Source organism: Alosa alosa, chromosome 11, assembly GCF_017589495.1.
Source record: "Alosa alosa isolate M-15738 ecotype Scorff River chromosome 11, AALO_Geno_1.1, whole genome shotgun sequence".
Taxonomy (NCBI): Eukaryota; Metazoa; Chordata; class Actinopteri; order Clupeiformes; family Clupeidae; genus Alosa; species Alosa alosa.
In genome coordinates, this window is record NC_063199.1 from 30,373,712 (window position 1) to 30,391,604 (window position 17,893).

Below are 17,893 nucleotides of genomic sequence, written 5' to 3' on the forward strand. Positions count from 1 at the left end.
CGCTAACTTCAGCTAAATATGTTACGTTGGTTAGAGAGGTATTTTTTGTTTTCACTGTTTCCATAATGTGTAGCTGGGTCATGGTTGGAGAAACGTTAAAGCAGCTGCAGGTCAACTAACGTTAGCTAAGTCTTAATTACATCTGGCAACCCAGAAGAGGCTCGCGTCTGGTAGTCTTGAGAACGTTCACCAGTGTTTTGATTTTGGCCTGCAGAACGTTCGGTAACAATCCTACAAATCGCACCTTTAAAGGGACATCATCGTTTTTTCTGGTGACGTAATTGATATGCAAATTAGTGTGTGACGTCATCTAGCGACATTTAGCGACTTTTGGAACTGGCTTTAGCTACTTTCCATCTGAAATAGTTTGCAACACTGATGCCATGGTGATATGAACATATCCACTGTTTCCATGTTCAGAATAGGTCTCTTGGAATGTTGCAGGGTTAGAAGGTATATCATATCATGTCCTAAATTTCAGCGTGATATCTCTAGTTTGACTGTTGCTTAATGCAAACTGGCTAAACCAGTCAATCAGGTGGTCCAAGCACCTGATGCAGATGCATTCTTCCTTCGTCTGCGGTGTGTGGATAAGTACGAGTGTGAAGCTTATGGGCAAATGACTTTAGGTGTATGATGGTTTGGTGTAAATCAAACTGAAGGTCATGCTTAGTCTTACTTATTCTTGCTGTGTTTACTCATCTGGGCAGTTACTAGAATAATTATCACAAAAAAGACTGACATAAAGCTAATGTTATGTTTGCATGACTGATATTATCAAGATCTCTTTGATATTTGGTATTTTTTCTCTCTGTACAAGTTAGAATGACATTTGACCCACACTCTTATCTTGTCTTGCCTTGCCTTATCTTGGTGATCTGTCAGAGAAGGTTGTGCTTGCAAACACCGCTGTTCTCTCACACACACGCACATTTTACTGGGCTGTAGCTTCAGGGAGGGAGAGAACTGCACCCAAACAGCTTCTGTGCATCGAGTTTTACAGTGCTTCATTCAGGGCAGGTTGACAATGAAAACACTTGTGCTGGCGTACGAAAGCAGAGACAGAGACAGCAGGTAGGCTTATGCAGCACACTCAACAGAGTGAGCGAGAGAGGAACGAGACTAGGACATACACGAGGCAAGCACCAGCTGAGTGTGTGAAAGAGTTAGAGAAAGAGAGAGGGAGAGACTCCTAGGACTCCTAGGACTTGGCTGACCTCACCAACACATGGCCGGCCGCCCCTCTCTGACCGAGGAGGACTTCTCCTGCCCTGTGTGCTGCGACGTGTTCCGGGACCCGGTGCTGCTGGCCTGCTCGCACAGCATCTGCCGGCCGTGCGTGCTGCGCTTCTGGGGCCAGCGGCAGGAGCGCGAGTGCCCGGTGTGCCGCTGTGTCTCGGCCAACCCGGAGCCGCCATCCAACATCGTGCTGCGGGGCATGTGCGAGGCCATCCTGGAGGAGAAGCACCAGCGGGTGGAACATGCCTTCACCTCCGCCGGCGTCTGCGGCACGCACGGCGCCCCGCTCACGCACTTCTACGAGGACGAGAAGAGGCCCGCGTGCGTCAAGTGCCGAGTCTCCAAGAAGCACAGCGGACACAGATTTAGGCCCGTCGAGGAGGCTGCCACGGAACACAAGGTGATCTTTACTTTACAGAGGTCTTAAACATATAGGGTGTAAGATCTGTCCAGTGAGCTTTATCGTCTCAAATATTTGAAAATGATAATAAATAAACTGATTTGAGATGAGTTGCCTGTAGAGATGACTCATCATAATAAATAATTTTGAAGGCATTCCATGGTTGCTGATTGGTTCATAATAGCTTTGATGTTTGCTGACAACTGATGGAATGGCACATTCTGTGGTTTGTAATTGAATGCTGTAAACAACTGATGGAATGGCGCATGCTGTGGCTTGTAATTGAATGCTGAATGGAAAAGTACAAGCGTCAGAGACATCCAGCCAGACAAGTCTTTCCAGACTAGAATCTGATTGATAGCCTATGTAAATGCTGACAGTTACGGTACATTCACATCTCAGGTACGTGTTTGTCTCCTAACACAAACATGTAGAAAAAATATCTGAAATATACTTCAGGAGTGAGGGACACAAATGCAATTACACACCAATATACATAAAAAGGTATTTCCTACAAAAAAAGTAGATTGGAGATTGGTTCCTCACATACCAGTTAAGATACACTGCATTTCATAGTCACACAGTGAAAAGAATGAAAAGAAAATAACGTGTTCATTATTATTGTTGGTATTAATGCAATTATCAGTCAACAGATATATGAAGGTCAAATTCAACTGAAACATTTTCAAGAGCTTAAATAAGAGACAGGATTCACGGAGTAAAGTGTTATGTTAATATCTTTGGTTGTTTGTTATTTTTAGAAAGAACTTAGGATTAAACTGAAGCCCCTTCAAGACAAACTTAAAAGTTTTGAAGAATTCAAGCAAAACTTCGAACAAACGGCTGAGTATATAAAGGTAAAATATATGCTGAAAGTATATAATAGAAACTTCATAAAATATTAAACAATTATTATTTCCTTTGACAAGTTCATTATGTGTTCAAACATTCGGTAACACTTTACGGTAAGGATACATAAATTATCATGAATACATGTGTGAATTAATTCATGATTTATGCATTTCTTTATATCTTATGAATCATCAGGAATTGACATGAGTTCACAGTTTCTCATTCATGACCTCATACATGAACAACACATCAATGTCTGTTAGAGCCATAGATAAGATTTCATATTTGTTTATTTGTGTATGAGTATTTTTGTAATTTATCTATCATTTCATGAAAGAAAGCATAATCTCAGTCTAAGTTAATAGTAATTTAAGAATTGAGACTTTTATTATGACCGCCGCGCAGCGAAGCGGCGGTCATATAGGTTTAGTCAGATTTTTTTTTTTTTTTTTTTTTTTTTTTTTTCGCATGTCCAAATTTCCGTCAATGATTCCGGGACACTGAAAGACCGGGGTAGACAAAACTTGGTGGGCATGTAACCCCATATGGATAGCATGGAACCATCGTTTTTCGTTTTGATCTGTAGCCCCCACGCTGGACTGCACCCCCCGAAAGGAGGGTAGGGCAGACACAGTTTTCTGTGAATATCTCGAGAACCGTAAGGTTTAGGAGGACCATTATTTTTTTGTATGTTGATCTCAAGGGGCCATGTCAACGCATTCCATAACCACTCATTTCTTGTATAGCGCCACCTAGTTAAACACAAAAAGTAAAAATGAGGTGGTGTAATTGAAGGTATCTGTGACCTAACATAGTCAAAACTGCACGAAATTGGAAGTGTAGGATCATTATGACACCCTCTGTATGCACGCCAAGTTTTGTGGAATTCCGTTCATGGGGGCCACACAATAAATTAATTTATGTTACTATACACCAACTGGCCTGTAGGTGGCCGGAGACAGTTTTCTGTGAATATCTCGAGAACCGTAGGGCCTAGGGAGGCCTTTTTTTGTATGTTGGTAAGGGGGCCGGTAGGGCCTAGGAGGTCCACCTTTTTTTGTATGTTGGTCTTAAGGGGCATGTCAACCCATCCCATTACCACTTATTTCATGTATAGCGCCACCTAGTTAAAAAATTAAAAGCATAAAATTAGGTGTTTTCATCTCAATATCTCTGGCTGACAAGGTCAAAACTGCACAAAATTAAAAGTTTAGGATCATTATGACACCCTCTGAATGCATGCCAAGTTTTGTGTACTTTCGTTCATGGGGGGCCTTACAATAAAATAATTTATGTGTACATTTAGTGACGCGATACACCAACAAGGATTTCGGGACACTGAAAGACCGGGGTACACAAAACTTGGTGAGCATGTACCCCCATATGGATAGCATGGAACCGTCATTTTTCGTTTTCATCTGCAGCCCCCCCGCTGGACTGGACCCCCCGAAAGGAGGGTAGGGCAGACACAGTTCTCTGTGAATCTTTTATGGTATGTTGGTCTCAAGGGCCCACATAAACCTGACTCATAATCACTCATTTGTGATTTGCCCCCGTAAAAAAATGAAAATCAGTAGGATTAAAAAGAAAGCCAAAATAAATATTCATCATCATCATCATGGCTGCATTTTCAGTATTGGCGAGAAGTAGTCGTTTGTCCACTAGATGGCGATCGTTGCAGTGAGGCGTAATTTTGTTGGAAGTTAAAAGGGGTTGGAAAAAACAATGGACGCTTCATACAAGGACTGTAATTTACCGCAGCGAACATCTAATAAGGATAGGACGATGTTCACATGAAGTGTAATTCCCATTTCTTCTTGAAGCCGAAATAAATCTGAGGATGTTTATCGGACATGCTTGGTTCTTACTGCAGATGCGTTAATCTTGTAATATCAATAAGGACCTAGGTAATGTTACCGTTAGCGTTGGTTGAGTGATGGAGGCATTTGATTTATTGCATTTGTAGAAAACTATAAATGCGGTTATACCAAGCAAATGTATAGCAGCACTGTTTGTATCTTTCGACTGTCATTTATTGCACGTGCTACAAAATCATTCTGTGCAATGGAAGATTTACCAACGTTACACCGGTCTGATGCAGTTTTGCCTATACATGCGTGAGACTGAGACGCCTGTTTATTTTGTTTTAAGTGCGTGCAGGGTGTGAGAGGGGAATCGATGTGCTTTGATTACAGCTTGGTAGTTGTAGTCTGTGAAATTAAAAAGCACGTGTGTGTGAAGTATCCAAACAATGACACCTTCATTTCATTATGGCTGTTTTAGCAAAACACCTTAAGCTACTGTGTAGTAGGTCCCATTTAGAAGTGGCTACTTCATTTGCGCTTTCCTTGACTCATGGAGCTGCGTGAATGTTATTACAACTTTTCGCCCGCGATATGACAGTTTAAGTCCGCTTGATACTGTAAGGCGTAAGCCATTGGTTTCAAAGGAGATTTTATTTGTGTCGCCAGGATAGCCTATTGACAATTTATGTTGTCAATAGGCCTACCTTTATAATCCTACCTGTAGCTTAGGGAAGCTAACAACTTTCTATTAGGATCTAGTTTGTTAGTTACCGTTTTGTCATAACTCCCTGATGCATTTTTGCATTTAGAATAGCCAGAGCGTGTATATCTCAATCGGAACATTAAACAATATCGGGTGCCTATGGACTAGGCTGGGTGAACCCAGCCTGATCTGCCCGCTATTTATTATTTTTTGATTTCTTAAAAGATTGAGCTTGGTCTGATGAAAGCCAGACTAGCCATGGACCTCAGTTAAACAATGCAAGGGAACATGAATCAGCCTATATTTGCACTAACAATAACGGACAAAAGCTCTTCAACTTTGGCCCGTTAAAATGTGTATGAACAGTCTAGCGACGCATTTCATCAAGGCCCATTTGGACATGTCAGTTATTTGCACCACTGGTTAGATGTAAAACAGCACTTCGTTTCAGACTAGGCTACTGTTACTTAATTTGTGCATTAACAATAACGTTTCAGACTACTGTTACTTAATTTGTGCATTGACAATAAAGTATTACATGAACTAAAGATGACTAAAATCTTATGTAGAAGAAGAAACATTCACAAAAAATCCCCTCCATCCAAAAATGACCTTTGTTTTGATAGCTGTTGAAAACGGCATGGAACTGACAGAGATGTTTTGTTTAAAAATACATAAAAATAAATAAATAAATAACATTATGCTGATACCTTTTGCTTTTCCCAAATACAATGTAGCCTACAGGTGTAAGTGACCTTTCATCAATCCAGTTGCAATGGATGAACTGTGATGAACTGCCCTACTTGTGATTGTTTAGAGATTTTAAAGGTTTTATAACAATTCTACATCTTCTTTGGCTATTCTACAATCTATTCACCTTTTCAGCACCAGTAGGGTACTTTCTGTGCAGCCGCACACACACACTCAGGCATGCCAAACAAGCATACACAAAAGTTTCAAGAGTGGGGGATGGAGTAAAATATGGAGACAAATTGAAGTGTGATTTATTTTCGCGGAACGGATGTACAGGACTGAGCGGCGGTCATATTTTGTACCGCTATGCGGTACATCTAGTTTTGATAGCGTGTGTAAAGACGCATTTTGGGCTTCAAGACTGGTAGATGAGAGATGGATGGATTGGGGAGCACGGATGCACACAGTTTTTTGACCGTGCTTACTGAAGGAACTGTAATAGGAAGAAACCTTTTATTATTGTTTATGTAAATTGAAATAGACATTTTCTTAGATAAAGATTTTTTGTTGAAAACACGATTTTTGCAAGCGTCCATTACTTTCCAGACTGCTTTCCTAATTCCTGAATGACACAGATACTGGATCTGCTGCTATAACAATAGTCAAAAAACTTCTCCATACGGAAAGAACGGACATTCAGCTGGGAAAAGAAACAGAATTTGGACGAAGCTGATTGATGGTGTGGTAAAGGATCCATTCTCGAGTTTGATGGTGCTTTGTAAGTAGTCTACAGCTTTCCTGTTAATGTGCAAATAGAAGCTAACGATGCTAACGGAGTTGTAAAGGAGCTTACCCCAAGGAACTCGTGCTCATCCTGCCTAAATTGCACGTGTTGAAGTTCATTCAAGTTTAGTTAAGTGGTGAAGATACAGTAGAAGACTACTGAAGGACATTTTTAAGTTTATTTTATGAGTGTTTGAAAGTTCATTGGAAATTGTGTTTAGTCACTGCTTAGTCATTGAGTAAAATTTACAAGATGGCGGATAGAAAGTTAGATGCAGCAGGTGGTACACCACTTGCAATTGACCACAAGAGGGAGCCCAAGTACACACAAAAGGCACTTGAAGAGAAGCTACATAGGCTCATTGGTCAAAGAAAAACGAAAATGGCTCAGATAACAACCAAAATGAAAGAACTTGATAACATGAGAATTCATGGGGAGCATGTTAATAAAGTGGAATCTGAACTGCTACAAGGTTTTTACAAGCTGTACGAAGAATTGATCATGCTCAATGACAGTGTTGCACAGTTGTTACCAGAAGAGGATATAAGTACAGATCAGTTTAACTGGTATGAGCCGAAGTCAGCTGTCATTAAAGAATTTGTGATTGGAACAGAAAAGTGGATTAAAGGAGTATTGAAGAAGAGGAGGAGGTTGCTCCGCACGACAGTGTCTCAGAGGTAGGTGAACGTGGTCAAAGAAACAAGAGTAAAGCTGGTTCCATCAGTGGACGCTCCTCTGCTGTGTCTTGTACTAGTTCTGTTGTACGCATGAGAGAAGAGGCTAAAAGAGCTGCTCTACTAGCACAGGCAGCATCACTGAAAAAGAAGAAAGCAATGCAGTTGCAAGAAGCCAACCTGAGAGCTGAGATTGAGCAGTTAGAATTAGAAACTGCAATAGCAGCGTCTACTGCCAAGCTGAAAGTGTTCGAGAGTCATGATAGTCCTCGTGATGCAATGAATAAATATGTCAAGTCCAGGTTGCCAAGCACAGGTATTGGTTATAATGCTGGATCCTATACAAGTGCTGGTAGAACCCACCCAGTGCGTGAAATTAGCGGCCCGACAGTTGATGAGGAAGAGGAATATCATATCCCTGACGATACTGCTAGAGATACTACAGGTAGGAACCCGGCACATGCAACTCATGCACATTTCCATCACCCAAACAGAACCCCACCTGAAGATCCTCAGGAGCCCATGCCTACAGGTCACAGGATTTATGAAGTGATGCACCATCAAAACATGATCACTGAGATGTTGGTTCAGCAGCAAACTCTGTCTTTATTACCCAAAAGAGACATTCCTGTGTTCTCTGGTGATCCGCTTAAATATAGATCTTTTCTCAGAGCCTTTGACAATGCTATTGACAGCAAAACACACAATGACAGAGACAAGCTTTTCTTAAGGGAGCAGTATACTAGTGGAGAGCCACAAGATCTGGTGAGAAGTTGTGAACACATGCGGCCAGAGAAGGGCTACAGAGAAGCCAGACTACTGCTTCATCAACATTATGGTGATGAGTTGAAAATAGCAATGGCTTACATTGAAAAGGCTTTGAATTGGCCACAGATCAAAACAGATGATGCTAAGGGATTGAATGCATATGCTCTCTTCTTGATTGGATGCCGAAACACCATGCAGGATATTGACTACATGGATGAAATGGATAATCCAACAAATATGAGAGCCATACTTTCCAAACTGCCTTACAAGATGAGGGAGAAATGGAGACATGTGGCTTTTGAAATGCGAGAGAGCAGAAGGAGAAGAGCTAGGTTTGCAGACTTAGTTAATTACATAGAGAGACTATTAATTATTTGGTAATCCTCAGGAAGTCGTTCCATCTGGCAGACAAAAGGAAAAAGGCACTTCTATGAAGAACCTAAAAGGAAGCACCACGAAGGGTAGCAGCTTTGCTACCAGCATTGCTCCTAAAAAACAGAAACACTTGCAGTCAAACCAAGGTGCAAAGACAGACTGTGTTAAAGCTGGTCAGGAGGTGTGTGTGTGTACTGTGAGAAGAGGCACATACTGGAAAACTGTGAGAAACAGAAGCAGGCACACAAGGATAAGATTGAGTTTTTGAAATCCAAAGGTCTCTGCTTTGGGTGCCTTACACAAGGTCACCTTAGTAAGGATTGCTCAAGAAGATTGACATGTCAGGTATGCTCATTGAAACATCCAAGCATTCTGCATGTGCAAAAGGATGAAAAGGCATTAGCCAAGGAGGGTAAGAACAGCACAACTAAGACTCAGACCACCAGTGCTGTAGGACAGGAGACATGTGCGTACACAGGGGCCGGAAACAGAGAATGTGTTTTGGCCATCGTTCCTGTAAGGCTCAAGTCCAAGAAAGGTACACAGACAGTGGAGACATACGCCTTCATTGATCCAGGCAGTTCAGCGACCTTTTGTACGGACAAGGTCATGAGAATGCTGAACCTTAGAGGCAGGAAGACAGAGATTTTGCTCCGAACTATGGGTCAGGAAAAGCTTGTCCATAGCCATATCCTGTCAGACCTGGAAGTTAGTGGACTTGAAGAGAACAAGTATGTTGACTTACCTTCAGTGTTCACACAGCCTGATATTCCTGTTAAGAAAGAGAACATTCCTCATCAGAAAGACCTCCAGAGGTGGACTTACCTTGAAGAAGTATGCCTTCCGAGTATCAAGGCAGAGATTGGCCTGTTGATTGGCGCTAATGCTCACAAGGCAATAGAGCCGTGGCAAGTCATCAATAGCCAAGGTGACGGTCCATACGTGCTGGAAAGACCAACCACTAGAAGAGGAATACTCCCGATAGTGAGCTCAGTATATAATCCTCTAGGCCTAGTAGCTCCATGTATCCTCCCAGCTAAACTGATTTTGAGAGAGCTTTGCCAAGATAAATTGAGCTGGGATGAGGAGATCAACAAGGGGCACTCACAAAGGTGGCTTCAGTGGCTTGCAGAGCTGCAGGAGCTGTCCAGCTTCCAGATGGACAGGTGTATCAAGCCAGATGACTTTGGTCCCACTCTCAAAGCTCAGATACACAATTTCTCAGATGCAAGTGAGAGCGGCTATGGCACAGCTTCGTACATTTTGTTTACCAGTAAGAATGGACAGAGGTGCTGTACACTGCTTATGGCTAAATCCAGAGTAGCACCTCTGAAGAAAGTAACAGTCCCTAGACTGGAACTGACTGCTGCAGTCATAGCAGTAAAAGTGGACAGACTGTTAAGACGGGAAATGGAGACCACACTTGAAGAGTCTGTTTTTTGGACGGACAGTCTGACTGTACTCAGGTACCTAGAGAACGATGCTTTACGCTTCAAGACCTTTGTGGCCAATCGGGTTGCATTCATTCGAGAAGCTACTGTACCATCTCAGTGGAGATATGTGAATAGTTCACGCAATCCAGCAGACATAGCTTCAAGAGGTATGAGGTTTACATCACTCCTCAAGAATGACAACTGGATTCATTGTCCACATTTCCTTTGTGAAGATGAGCGTGAGTGGCCTACAAGACCTGACATACACAGCACTATGGATAGTGAAATCAGAAGGACAACCCTTGCCAGTCTCGTCAGCACAACTAAAGTTGCAGCCCTGACAAAGTTGGTGGAATACTACTCTGACTGGCATAGATTGAAGAAAGCTGTTGCATGGATGCTGCATTTGAAAGACTTGCTTCACTACTTTGCTATCAAGAGAAAGGAATGCAAAGCTGTTGTTGCTCTGAGGGAGACAGATGAAAGAAAACAGAGCTTGAAAGTTCAAGAAGAAATTAAAAGATTGAGAAAGTCATTGGAGAAGAAACCTTTATCAGTACAAGATTTGAAAGATGCAGAAATTGTGTTGATACAGTACGTCACAGTCAAAATGAGATGTATTCAGAGGAGTTGGCCTCACTCCAAGGTAAAGATTCCCAAGTTAGTTCCCTAGTCCGCTCTACAGATTGGATCCTGTTCTGCAAGATGGTGTCATAAGAGTGGGTGGTCGGTTGAACAAGTCAGCCATGCCAGAAGAATCCAGGTGCCCGGCTGTGCTACACAAGGATCACCACCTTGCAAGGCTGATTCTGCTGCATGTCCACTTTCAGAATGGTCACTGTGGAAGAAATCAGTTAATTGCAAAGGTCAGGCAGCGATACTGGATTCCAGGATTGAAGAGAGCCACCCACACAGTCATATCCAGATGCATGACATGCAGGAAACTGCACGCAAGGCCTGCAGAGCAAAAAATGGCAGACTTACAAGAGGAATGTGTACTCCCAGACCAACCTCCTTTTACGCATGTAGGCGTAGACTATTTTAGACCCTTTGAGGTCAGAAGGGCACGCAGCATGGTGAAACGCTATGGCGTCCTGTTCACATGCCTAGCACTTAGAGCAGTCCACATAGAGGTGGCTCACTCTTTAGATACCTCATCGTGTGTTAATGCCATCAGAAGATTTATCAGCAGAAGAGGTCAAGTGTCTACTATGCGCTCTGACAATGGCACCAATTTTATTGGTGCCGAGAGAGAACGCCGAGAGGCTTTAGAAGAGCTTGATCACTCTCAAATAAGAGATGGCCTGATGCAGAAAGGCATCGCCTGGATTTTTAACACCCCTACTGCCTCCCATCAAGGTGGAATATGGGAACAACAGATTCGCACTGTCAGGAAGGTGTTGAACTCTGTATTGAGACAGCAGGTTTTAGATGACGATGGTCTTCACACTCTACTATGCGAAGTTGAAGAAGTCATCAATGACTGTCCTTTAACTGCTGCCTCCAACGATCCCAATGACCTAGAGGTTTTGACTCCCAATCATCTTCTGTTAATGAAGAAACAACCAGCTATTCCGCCTGGTGTGTTTAACAGGGATGATGTCTACTCCTGTAGAAGATGGAGACAAATACAATATATGGCCAACTTATTTTGGTCAAGATGGACCCAGGAATACCTCCCATTGCTACAGGAGAGACAGAAGTGGCATGCTCACAAGAGAAATTTCACACCTGGCGACCTTGTGCTCATTGTGGATAGTTCTGCCCCAAGGAATGCCTGGCTGACAGGAAGAGTCCGGCAAACCTACCCAGATGCAAGAGGAGCCGTCCGACGGGTTCAAGTTCAAACCAAGACTAGCCTATTAGATAGACCAACTAACAAACTTTGTCTTTTGCAGAAAGCAGAATGATTCAAGGAAGGACTGCTGACGGATCTACTATCTGAAGTTTGATTGATAGATTAAATTATTATGTACAGTAGATGTTGAATTGATATGGATATGGCTCTATTTTGTAAGTTTGTAATTGTAATGCATCCCGCCTATACAATTAGGGGCCGGAGTGTTAGTGCCATAGATAAGATTTCATATTTGTTTATTTGTGTATGAGTATTTTTGTAATTTATGTATCATTTCAAGAAAGAAAGCATAATCTCAGTCCAAGTTAATAGTAATTTAAGAATTGAGACTTTTATTTTGATAGCGTGTGTAAAGACGCATTTTGGGCTTGAAGACTGGTAGATGAGAGATGGATGGATTGGGGAGCACGGATGCACACAGTTTTTTGACCGTGCTTGTCGTGTTGAGAGCTTACTGAAGGAACTGTAATGGGAAGAAACCTTTTATTATTGTTTATGTAAATTGAAAGACATTTTCTTAGATAAAGATTTTTTGTTGAAAACACGATTTTTGCACGCGTCCATTACTTTCCAGACTGCTTTCCTAATTCCTGAATGACACAGATACTGGATCTGCTGCCATAACAATGTCATTGATATTGACAAAAATGTAAATTCCTGATGATTCATGAGATATTAAGGAATGAAGTAATACATAAATCATGAATTAATTCATGCATGAATTCATGACAATTCATGTACACTTACCGTAAAGTGTTACCAGCATGTTTATATTGCACAGTGGATTACGGTATTGTACGCATTTAATGTTGCTTGAAGGAGGGTTTACACACAGTGACTCTAAAACCAATTTAGAACCAGGCGGAACAAACAGAACATCTCATCAAGGAGGAGTTTAAGAAGCTTCACCAGTTCCTACGAGAAGAAGAGGCCTTTCGATTGGCTGCGCTCAAGGAGGAGGATGAACAGAACAGCCAGATGATGAAGAAGAAAATAGATGAACTTGACAGTGAGATTGCGTCTCTTCTGGACAAAATCCAAGCCCTCGAGAAAGAGCTTGGGGCTGAAGACCTTTCATTCCTGCAGGTAAACTCTGCGCTTTAAGATCCCTGACTGATCACATTGTCAACAAAAATATTTGGAATATGCTGCATGCAGGTTGATCTGTTAATCAATATTCCTCTGAATTTCTATTTTGGTAGAATTACAAAGCCATGGTTGAAAGGTAAGTTCCCCCTTTTTAACCTCTCTCTTAGTGACGTGGCTTAAGGATGCAGTGATTATGGATGGTGTAACATTCGTTGATAGTTGAACCAAACACCAAACAAAACACTACAGAGCAAGCTCACCCCTCCCCTCCCCAAACGCCCCCTCCCTTCCCCTAAACAGCCGTCCCCTTTTGCGGTGATTGTTGCAACACTTCTGTTTCTGTGACTTGGGGGACAATAGCCTACATCTCTGCACTGGGCTCCATACCCTGTCAGGAAGATGTCATGTGGGTGCAACCGGACTCTTTGAGCTCTATTTGGACGATCAGTATAATACACGATAATAGACGAGTGCAGATTTGTGTAGGCTATACTCTCCTAGGTTTAGTAAAGCATGGTTTAGTGGAATACCTGTTCCATACAGTCTTGCATGCAAGCATATTCCTTCAAATGCGCCGCTTACTATCAAAATACCGATGCGCTGTTTGAAGTTGCGCTGTTTGAAGTTGCGCTGCTTTCTGATGTCTTGCAGATGTCATTCTCATTGGTTTAAGGATGTTATGCCAAAAACACACCCATGACTAATTAAGAAATATAAGAACAACCTTTTGGTGCCAAGCGCCCGATGTTTGATAACAAAACCACCCTGAATGTGGACTGGACACACCCCTAAATGTTTTAGCTTTTTGGATTATAGCTTTTCGCCACTGACCATGCATTTTAGATCGCTAAGGTAGAGTCCTTTGTGTCATTATGTGGTTACGGTTCATTAATTGTGCTGGACTCCGCTGGATGCTAACTCATATGTTTCTCTGCGGGCCGTGCATGCTAACTCATACTGTATGTTTCTCTGTTTGGGTGCATACTAACTCATATGTTTCTGTGTGTGCTTAGTTTGTGTGCATACTTAACTCATAGGTTTCTCAGTTTGTGTGCATACTAACTCATATGTTTTCTGTGTTTGTGTGCATACTAACTCATATGTTTCTGTGTTTATGTGCATACTAACCCATATATTTATCTGTATGTTGGCACGCTAACTCATATGTTTCTCTGTGTGCACGCTAACTCATATTTTTCTCTAGAATACAGTACTCACCACAGGACCCTGAGCCTGTGTCAGGAGAGTTATTGATCAATGTGGCAAAACACCTGGGCAATCTGATGTTTGAAGTGTCACAGAAGCTGCAAACCATGGTGCCATACAGTAAGCTCATACTCCAACTGGTCACACTTCTCCAGCCCTCTCTAAAGGCCTCCACACATAGGCACTGACATGAGTGCAGTATACTCCGCTGTCAGCGTTTAAATATTAAATTCCATTCATTGTTCCTAATACAACCCTGTACACCACCGCAGAAGCCTTTCGCCGCCGCCATGTGAGATTATGATTCAGTTCTGTTAATGTCCTCGCTGCTTAATAAAATCCATTGTTTATCAAATGCAAGTCAGTTGAAAATGTTGGCACTGGTGTACATGGACAGGTAACAGAAAGTGTCAGCACACTTACAGTGCCTATAAAAAGTTTCACTCCCCTTGGATATTTCCACTTTTACTGCTTTTATAAATGGAATTTTGATCAATTTAATTTGGCTTTTTTTTTTTACAATAATTTACAAAAATCCCCTCTTTAATGTCAAAGAGAACAAAGATTTCTACAAAGTAATGCTAATTAATAAAAAATATATAATGCAAAATAAGCGATCGCATAAATCAGTGGTCCCCAAACTACGGCCCGCCACCTCATTTTGGGTGGCCCCCCAAAACATGTCCGCGCTATATAGCATCTGGCCCGCACGGGAGTACGACAAACTATAACTTACGTAATTTCCCCCATTCATTCATGTAATACTCTTTTTGTCCACTGGTGGTTGTTTTGGCACTGTTTTGCGTTTGCCATCGAAAACGGAATGAAACGTAGGCCTACCTGCAAACAATGCAAGAGGCTGACTGCATTAGTGCTCAAAGTATTCTAGAAGTGTATCAATTAATTTTTAATAACTAACTAAGTCAAGTCATATTTCTGGGACTTTCTGGGATAATTATTTCTATTTTTTATTCACTCGTTCAAATGTTCATACAAATTCATCAAGTTCTCATCAGGTGAGTGAAAGTGGTCATTTCAGATGTTTTTGCCTGCACTTCATAAAACTCTCATAGTTTGAGAACTTCAAATTATTTGTAGGATATTGCTTGTTCACAACTTGAGCTGTGTATGCAAATACACAGAGTTCAGAGTTCACATATTTTGGACAAAATACACTTTTGGGACTCCCTGCTAATACTTTTGGGAATGTTAAAGTCTTTTTATTAGTATTATTTCATTTGAGCTACATTTTACACGGATATGGCATGATGGCAATATAAACACAGCTAATAATGGTATTAAATTGCAGCAGCCTATGATTAAATGTAATGGAATATTCAACTAAGGTAGACTGCTGTTGTTCACAGTACTAAGCTTTTTATGTTTACTAATATACTCCGAATCTCTGGCCCTCTCTTAGAGCCAGCCATAGTGAGCTGGCCCTCGGAAGAAAAAGTTTGGGGACCACTGGCATAAATATTCATCCGTTTCAAGTCAGCATTTAGTAGATGCAAGTAAATTGACAAAGATTCCATTTATTAAAGCAATAAAATGGGGAAATATCCAAGGGGGATGATCACTTTTCATAGGCATTGTATGTTGGCGGACATGTGTGGGGGGCCTTAACTCTCCACTCCACAATGTGTTCTGATTCTATGAATTTTCCTGCTTCATCCACCTCTTTCTCTCTCTCTCTTTCTGGCAGATCCAGTGGCTCTTGACCCTAACACTGCCCATGCAGACCTCATTGTCTCTGCGGATCTGACCAGCATGACCTTCAGCGAAGAGAGACAGCTGCTTCCCTGCAACCCTGAGCGATTCAGCGGCTACACCAGCGTCCTTGGCTCCCTGGGTTTCACCTCTGGGATGCACGGCTGGGACGTGGAGGTTGGGGACAGCACCGCCTGGGCTGTGGGCGTCATCGCCGAGTCTGTGTACAGGAAAAAGAACACAAACAAGTTTGGTTTGTGGTATGTTGGGTTTTACAACGGCAAGTACGGCAAAGGGTACTCTCCCGAGATCCTCACCCTCCTAAGAGTGAGTCAGAAGATCCAGAAGATCAGGGTGCAGCTGGACTGTGACAAGGGCAAAGTGACCTTCACTGATGCTAGACGCAATACCTGCCTGTATGTTTTCAAGCACAACTTCACTGAGACAGTCTACCCGTACTTCTACAGCCACTGCAAGCTGCACCCGCTACGAATTGTGCCTGTGAGGTCTTTCGTTACAGTGGAGCAATTTAGCAGTTAGAGGAGGCCCTCTGTTCGATGCTTGGAGCTTTGACACTGTTTGACACTAGCAGTACACCCACCCCCAAAAACTACTTTTACCCTACTTTTAACCTAATATACAGTATTTAATAAATATATTAATAGCTTGATGATCTTTTATGAGTGGGCCATCCATGAAAAGGTCATGGCTCCCCATGGTCTCCACCACAATATCAAGAATCTGATTGTGTACATACAGTACCCACAGCTTCTGTAAATTATGTGTACAAGGATACAAGGATACAAGGAAGTTTATTGTCACATGCATATAGTTACTGGAAGTAAGAAATGCAGTGAAATTATGTCTGGTGTCAGCCTATTTGTGCATTTATGGGGGTTAAGTGCAGTAGAAGAGGGGTTTAGTAGATTAAGTGGCAAGGGCTGCATAAGAAAGGTGGGGAAGGATTGGGATTGGGGGGGGGGGCACCAACAAGGAGCACCCAAGAGCAACAGGGGCAAGGAAAAACTCCCTTACCAAGGAAGAAACCTTGGGCAGATCCACGGCTCAAGGGGCTAACCCAACTGCCAGGGGGTCTTGGTGTGTGTGTTGGGGGGATGACAAGGGAGATGGGATAGTGTGCTGTGTATGTGGGGAGAGGGCAGTGTGCAATATGTGTGTTGGAGAAGCTTCCTCATGAGACAATGTGCTGTGTATTGGGGGGGGGGGGGCAGTGTGCTGTAAGAAGCTTCCTGATGAAATAATGTGCTGTGTATGTAGGGGAGAGGGGGGGCAGTGTACTGCAAGTGTGGTGAAGGGACTTACTATTGCAAGCAGAGTACTGTATGTTGTATGTGAGTGATGACAGAAGATGTGTGTGTGGGCGAGAGGGGAGTGGAGCAGTGACTGTGTGTGTGTGTGTGTAGTGTGTGTGTGTGGGTAGGTGGGGGCAGTGTGCTGTAAGTATGTAGAGGATGTGTGTTGGAGGAGATCCTGAAGACAATGTGCTGTGTATGTAGGGAGGGGGTGTATAGGAGGCTTACTGTAGCAAGCAGTGTGCTGTATGTATGTGAGTAGATTGTGTATTATGTTAAGTAGATAGATCTGCATATTCTACACTGCAAATAAAGACTCAATAACATTCCTCACTTGTCTCTTTCCTTTAGATAGATAGATAGATAGATAGATACTTTATTGATCCCCAGGGGAAATTCAAGGTCTCAGTAGCATACAGACAACACACACACATTCACTAACAGCAGAAAAAGTAATTAAAAGTATATAATATAAAAACACAACTAAGCAATAAGGACAGTAGAAGATAAATAATATACTAAATATACTAAAATACAAATTATACTAACTAACACTTAATCTAAATCAATTCTAAAAACAGTATCCACATAGTGGTGATTAATCAGTAAAGAGGCGCTTGCAATGACTGAGGCAGGGACTGAGCCTGTGATTCTCTGTGCATAGTAAGGTAAGGTAAGGTGCTCTGTGTGAGTGAGTGTCACGGTGATAGTGCAATGGTGATAGTGGTCATGGTGATAGTGCAAATGAGTAAGTCCAACAGTGCAAGAATAAAGTCTATATATCTATTGAGGTAAACAGTGGTAAAAAGTGGATAGTGGACAGACAGTATCCAAACATGGAGGGGGTGAAGAGGCAGACAGACTATGCAGAGAAGTCTATCTCTCCTCTTCCCTTAAGTGAAGCATTGAACAGTTCAATGGCCCTGGGGACAAATGACATCCTCAGTCTGTCTGTTCAAGGCAGTGAGCGAAGTCTCCAGCTGATCAGGCT

General features: G+C 42.2%; 1 protein-coding gene across 1 annotated transcript; it reads left to right on the plus strand.

Annotated features, from left to right (window-relative positions):
- Nucleotides 1-230: 230 nt before the first annotated feature.
- Nucleotides 231-16,459, plus strand: LOC125303988 (E3 ubiquitin-protein ligase TRIM35-like). Its single transcript, XM_048258023.1, has 6 exons — nucleotides 231-1,639; nucleotides 2,401-2,496; nucleotides 12,440-12,670; nucleotides 12,787-12,809; nucleotides 13,878-13,999; nucleotides 15,585-16,459. Exons 1-6 carry the CDS (start codon nucleotides 1,229-1,231, stop codon nucleotides 16,127-16,129), a joined length of 1,428 nt encoding a protein of 475 aa, XP_048113980.1. The 5' UTR covers nucleotides 231-1,228; the 3' UTR covers nucleotides 16,130-16,459.
- The last annotated feature ends 1,434 nt before the right edge of the window (nucleotides 16,460-17,893 follow it).

Coding starts and splice junctions, on each gene's coding strand:
- LOC125303988 (XM_048258023.1), top strand. CDS start 1,229: ATGGCCGGCCGCCCCTCTCTGACCGAGGAGGACTTCTCCTGCCCTGTG. Junction 1,640..2,400: donor AGGCTGCCACGGAACACAAG/GTGATCTTTACT, acceptor TGTTATTTTTAG/AAAGAACTTAGGATTAAACT. Junction 14,000..15,584: donor GCAAACCATGGTGCCATACA/GTAAGCTCATAC, acceptor TCTTTCTGGCAG/ATCCAGTGGCTCTTGACCCT.